A 6,000-nucleotide genomic window follows, 5' to 3' on the forward strand; every position below is an offset into this window, starting at 1 on the left:
ATCAGCCAAGCCCTTATCTTCCATCAGGTATTTGTGGCTCAATAAGCTAAAACCTAATCATCCATCAGGTATGTGAGGCTCCATCAGCCAATCCCTTATCTTCCATCAGATATGTAGGTCTCTATCAGTCAGGCCCTTATCTTCCACGAGGTATGATTAGCTCTATCAGTCAGACCCTAAACTTCATTCAGGGATGTTAGGATCCATCTGCCAGGCCCTTATCTTCCACCAGGTATGAAGGGCTCCATCAGTCAGGTCCTTATCTTCCACCAGGTAAGAAGGGCTCCCTCAGTCAGGCCTTTATCTTCCATCAGGCATGGAGGGCTCTATCATTCAGGCCCTTATCTTACACCAGGTATGTAAGGCTCCATCAGCTAGGCCCTTATCTTCAAACAGGTATGCAGGGGTCCATCAGTCAGGTACTTATCTTTAACCTGGTATGAAGGGCCCCAGGGTCAGGCCCGTATCTTTCAACAGGTATAATGGGCTCCATTATTCAGGCCCTTATCTTACATCAGGTATGTAAGGCTCCATCAGCTAGGCCCTTATCTGCCATCAGGTTTGTAGGACTCCATCAGTCAGGCCCTTATCTTCCACCAGGTATGAAGGACTATATCAGTCAGGCCCTTATCTTCAACTAGGTTTGTAGGGTTCCATCAGTCAGACGCTTATTTTTCACCAGGTATGTAGGGCTTCATCAGTCGGGCCCTTATCTACCACCAGGTATGTGAGGCTCCATCAGCCAGGCCTTATTTTCCACCAGAAGTGTATGATTCCATCAGCCAGGCCCATATCTTCCACCAAGTATGTGGGGTTCCATCAGCCAGGTCCTTATCGTCCATCAGGTATGTTGGGCTTCATCAATCAGGCCCTTATCTTTCACCGGGTATGTGGGGTTCCATCAGCCAGGCCCTTATCTCCCATCAGGTGTGTAGGGCTCCATCAGTCAGGCCGTTATTTTTCACCAGGTATGTAGGTCTCCATCAGCCAGGTCCTAATCTGCCATCAGGTTTGTAGGACTCCATCAGTCAGACCCTTATTTTTCTACCAGGTATGTAGGGCACCATCAGTTAAGCCCTTTTCTTCCACCAGGTATGAAGGGCTCCATCAGTCAAGCCGTTATTTTCTACCAGGTATATAAGGCTCCATCAGCAAGGTCCTCATCTTCCATCAGGTATGTAGGGCTCCATCAGTGAGGCCGTTATTTTTCACTAGAAATGTAGGGCTGCATCAGCCAGGGCCTTATCTGTCATCAGGTTTGTAGGGCTCCATCAGTCAGGCCCTTATTTTCCACCAGGTATGTAGCGCTCCATTAGCTAAGCCCTTATTTCCACCAGGTATGTGGGGCCCCATCAGCCAAGCCCTTTTCTTCCACCAGATATGTAGGGCTCCATCAGTCAGACCCTTATGTTCCATCAGTTATGTAGGGCTCCATCAGTCAGGCCCTTATCTTCCACCGGGTAATTAGGGCTTAATCGGCTAGGCCCTTATCGTCCATCAGGTGTGTGGATCTCCATCACTAGACCCTTATCTTCAACCAAGTATATAGAGCTCCATCAGTCAGACCCAACAGTCAGACCATTATCTTCAACCAGATATATTGAGCTTCATAAGTAAGACTCTTGTCTTCCATCAGGTATGTAGGGCTCCATCAGTCAGACCCTTATTATGCCCCCCTTCGAAGAAGAGGGGGTATATTGTTTTGCACATATCGGTCCGTTGGTCGGTCGGTCCGTCGGTCGGTCGGTTGGTCGGTCGGTCGGTCCGTCCGTCCACCAAATGGTTTCCGGATGATAACTGAAGAACGCTTAGGCCAAGGATCATAAAATTTCATAGGTACATTGATCATGACTGGCAGATGACCCCTATTGATTTTCAGGTCATAAGATCAAAGGTCAAGGTCACGGTCAAGGCCACGTTTCGGGGGGTGGGCATATGTCTCCGACCGCGGAACACTTGTCTTCCATCAGTATGTGGAGCTCCATCAGTCAGACCCTTATCTTCCACCAGGTATGTGGGGCTCCATCAGTCAGATCCTTATTTTCCAACAGGTATGTGGGTCTCCATCAGTCAGACCCTTATCTTTTACCAGGTATGTGGGTCTCCATCAGTCAGACCCTTATCGTCCAACAGGTATATGGGTCTGCATCAGTCAGACCCTTATCTTCCACCAGTTATGTGGGGCTACATCAGTCGGACCCTTATCTTTTACCAGGTATGTGGGGCTACATCAGTCAGACCCTTATCTTCCACCAGGTATGTGGGTCTCCATCAGTCAGACCCTTATCTTTCACCAGGTATGTGGGGCTACATCAGTCAGACCCTTATCTTCCACCAGATTTGTGGGGCTTCATCAGCCAGATCCTTATCTTTCAACAGGTATGTGGGGTTACATCAGTCAGACCCTTATCTTCCACCAGGTATGTGGGGCTACATCAGTCAGACCCTTATCTTTCACCAGGTATGTGAGGCTACATCAGCCAAACCCTTATCTTTCACCAGGTATGTGGGGCTACATCAGTCAGACCCTTATCTTCCACCAGGTATGTGGGTCTCCATCAGTCAGACCCTTATCTTCCACCAGGTATGTGGGTCTCCATCAGTCAGACCCTTATCTTCCACCAGGTATGTGGGGCTACATCAGTCAGACCCTTATCTTCCACCAGGTATGTGGGGCTACATCAGCCAGTCCCTTATCTTCCACCAGGTATGTGGGTCTCCATCAGTCAGACCCTTATCTTCCACCAGGTATGTGGGGCTACATCAGTCAGACCCTTATCTTCCACCAGGTATGTGGGGCTACATCAGCCAGACCCTTATCTTTCACCAGGTATGTGGGGCTTCATCAGCTAGACCCTTATCTTCCACTAAGCTTGTGAGACTCCATCAATCAGACCAGGCCACCTTTTTAATTCAATGAAATTGACATTTTGAAATACCTATTCAACATAACTATTTATATCTACATTTTCAACAGTTTTACATTTTAATATTGCATACATACATTTAATCATTTTATTGACAAGAAAACATCAGCATTTCTATTTGCTGATCCTGACCTTACTTTATCTAAGCCTTTACCATATTTTTTATGTTTATTAAATTAAATTGTATGCAACGTTTCTGCTGTGGTTAATTCAAACCATGGTTGTCATAGTTGTTATGCCCGGTGGGAAATCCATTAGCAGCCCAAACAAATTGTGTATGAAATCCACAGCAAATATTCGTTTAAATCCCACATGGTGCTGGAATAAGAGTTTCTTCCTATATACAATTGAGGAAATAGTAAGACGTCTTACGGTTTTCTAATATTAAACGAATAATCATGAGCACTGAAAAAATTGCTTTCCTGTTCATATTATCTTACTTTTATCTCACTACATTTTTCACTCTCATTAGTTCCTGTGACATGGTTATATTATTATTTTACTGGAAATATATTGCATGGTATCACCCTGAAGCAAACAAATACATGTATCCTCTATATGTTTTGGTTTATAAATGTTCATGTAACATGTAGGTTCGCAAGTACCTGCTGATGTTGGATATTCGCAAAGCTCATGTGAAGTACTGGCGGCCACATATTTTGCTCATGGTGTCCCGCCCTCGACAGTCTTCTGAACTCATTGACTTCATCAACGATATAAAGAAAGGTATCATGTCAACTCCTCTGCAATACTGATATCAAAAAGGTGACATGTCCTTTGCTCTGCAAAACTGATACAAAAAGATTATGTAACCCCTCCACTGTAATACTGATATCTACAACATGTCTTGTCCACTGCAATACTGTTTACAGGCGGTAAATATGTAATGGGTCATGTATTCTCAGATTGAGTATCTGTTTTCACGAAGTATGCATGTGCTGGACCATGTAGTGTTTTCATGAGGTCTGTATGTGCTGGGCCATGTTTTGTTTTCAGGAGGTCTGTATATGATGGGCCATGATTTGTTTTCAGGAGGTCTGTATGTGCTGGGCGATGTTTTGTTTTCAGGAGGTCTGTGTGTGATGTGCCATGTTTTATTTTCAGGAGGTCTGTTTGTGCTGGGACATGTTCTGTGTTCATGAGGTCTGTATGTGCTCGGCAATTTTTTTACAGGAGGTCTGTACGTGCTGGGCCATGTACTGTTTTCAAAAGGTCTATATCTGCTGGGCCATGTTCTGTTTTGAGGATGCCTATATATGCTAAGCCATGTTCTGTTTTGAGGATGTCTGTATGTGCTGGGCCAAGTTCTGTTTAAGAAGGTCTTTATGTGCTGGGTCATGTATTGTTTTCAGGAAGTTTGTATGTGTTGGACCATGTTATGTTTTCAGAAGGTCTGTATGTGCTTGGCAATGTTCTGTTTCCAGGAAGTTTGTATGTGTTGAGCCATGTTTGTTTTGGAAGAGGCTTATATGTGCTAGTTCATGTATTTTCACATTGAGTACCTGTTTTCAGGAGGTCTGTATGTTCTTGGCCATGTGCGTGTTGGTCACCTAGACGACCACCCAGACAAGGACCCTATACACGAGGAGTTCCCCAAGTGGTTGAAGCTGGTTGATACCATGCAGATCAAGGCGTTTGTGGAGCTGTCACTGGCAAGGACCGTCTGTGATGGACTTCATCAACTCATCAGGTCCACAGGCCTCGGGGGCATGAAGATCAACACAGTGTGCCTGGGATTCTATGATAATTCTCAAGCCGTTGATGTCTTGAGCAAGCGCCAGGTCTCTAAAAGAGGTTTATTTGGAAAGAGTGAAAGTAGGAAGCTTGAAATAGGAGAGCATTTCCGTGGAATACGGCTGCAAGGTGGCATGAAGGACCTGACAGCCAGGGAGTATGTTAAAATGGTTGCAGACTCTTTAAAAATGCACAAAAATGTTCTTTTGTGCAGACATTTCAATATGTTGGATAAAAATTACATTAAGAGCAGCAAAGGAAACTTGTTCATCGATGTTTGGCCTGTTAATTTCTTTCGTCCTGAGACTGCAAGCTATTTTGACAACACATGTCTGTTTTTGCTGCAACTATCTTGTATTATCAACATGGTGCCTGGATGGAAGTCAAAAACCACTCTAAGAGTGTTCCTGTTTGTGAATGCCAACACTGACAATGCACTGAAAAAGGAACAAAAGCTTGAAACATATTTACGACAGCTACGCATTCTTGCCAAAATCCAAACAGTACCATGGAAATCCATTGAAAAGGGCAGCGACTTGAATGAGTTTGACATCAGCGTCAACTACCCTGACTGCCAGATGCAGGAGTACAACCGGGTATCGGATGCGTTCCTCACTGCAGTGAACGCCACCATTAAGTCAGCCTCCCAGCGCACGGCCTTGACCTTCCTCTACCTGCCCCGACCCCCCAAGGACAGCAGTCAGCTGGAGACCTACTTGGAGCAGCTGACCAGCCTCTCAGTTGACCTGCCCCCAACTGTGTTTGTACATGGGCTGCACCCAGTGACCTCCACCACCCTGTGAGGGGGCTGGCCTTCGTTACCAGGCAACCCGCTGTACTGGCATAGCTCTATAGAAAATACCAGCTAGAGGCTTTTTCTACCAAAAATTTATAGCGTCCTGCTGCAAATACTTGTTATACCCTATTTACACAATTTATTTATTCGTAGTTACAAGGCGGCGTATTCATTTCACTGGTAATATTCCCCAAGATACTGGCTTCGTACATTCATAACATGAAAATAGTATTTGTAAACAAGATAATATTTTCTTAAAGCGGGTATATACGATTTTTATATGTGCTGAATTGTAAAATATTGATACAAATATGTTATAATAACACACAATATGCAAGAAAAATGATACATTTAAGACGAATTTCATAAAATACAGCAAATACAAATTAGCGCCCCGAGCCGATTGTGACGAAGATAATTCGTATTTATTTTCCTACAATAACCGATGCATTCGTCTTTTTAGTAAGTGTTCGTGTGTTGTATGAATCGATATCGCTGCAGGAATTTCAAATGAACCGTTAAACTAAATTTAGATTCACATCG

General features: G+C 44.4%; 1 protein-coding gene across 10 annotated transcripts in view; it reads left to right on the forward strand.

The window, feature by feature from the left end:
- The window catches only part of LOC127881752 (solute carrier family 12 member 9-like), a 34,234-nt gene extending 28,543 nt beyond the window's left edge, over positions 1 to 5,691 (forward strand). For all 10 annotated transcript variants that reach the window (XM_052429842.1, XM_052429846.1, XM_052429845.1 and 7 more), the window contains 2 exons: positions 3,521 to 3,653; positions 4,440 to 5,691. In XM_052429842.1, the coding sequence (XP_052285802.1) occupies positions 3,521 to 3,653; positions 4,440 to 5,464 (1,158 nt within the window). In that variant the 3' untranslated portion in view covers positions 5,465 to 5,691. The remainder of the gene's footprint in view (positions 1 to 3,520; positions 3,654 to 4,439) is intronic.
- The last annotated feature ends 309 nt before the right edge of the window (positions 5,692 to 6,000 follow it).

This window comes from Dreissena polymorpha, chromosome 5, assembly GCF_020536995.1.
Source record: "Dreissena polymorpha isolate Duluth1 chromosome 5, UMN_Dpol_1.0, whole genome shotgun sequence".
Taxonomy (NCBI): Eukaryota; Metazoa; Mollusca; class Bivalvia; order Myida; family Dreissenidae; genus Dreissena; species Dreissena polymorpha.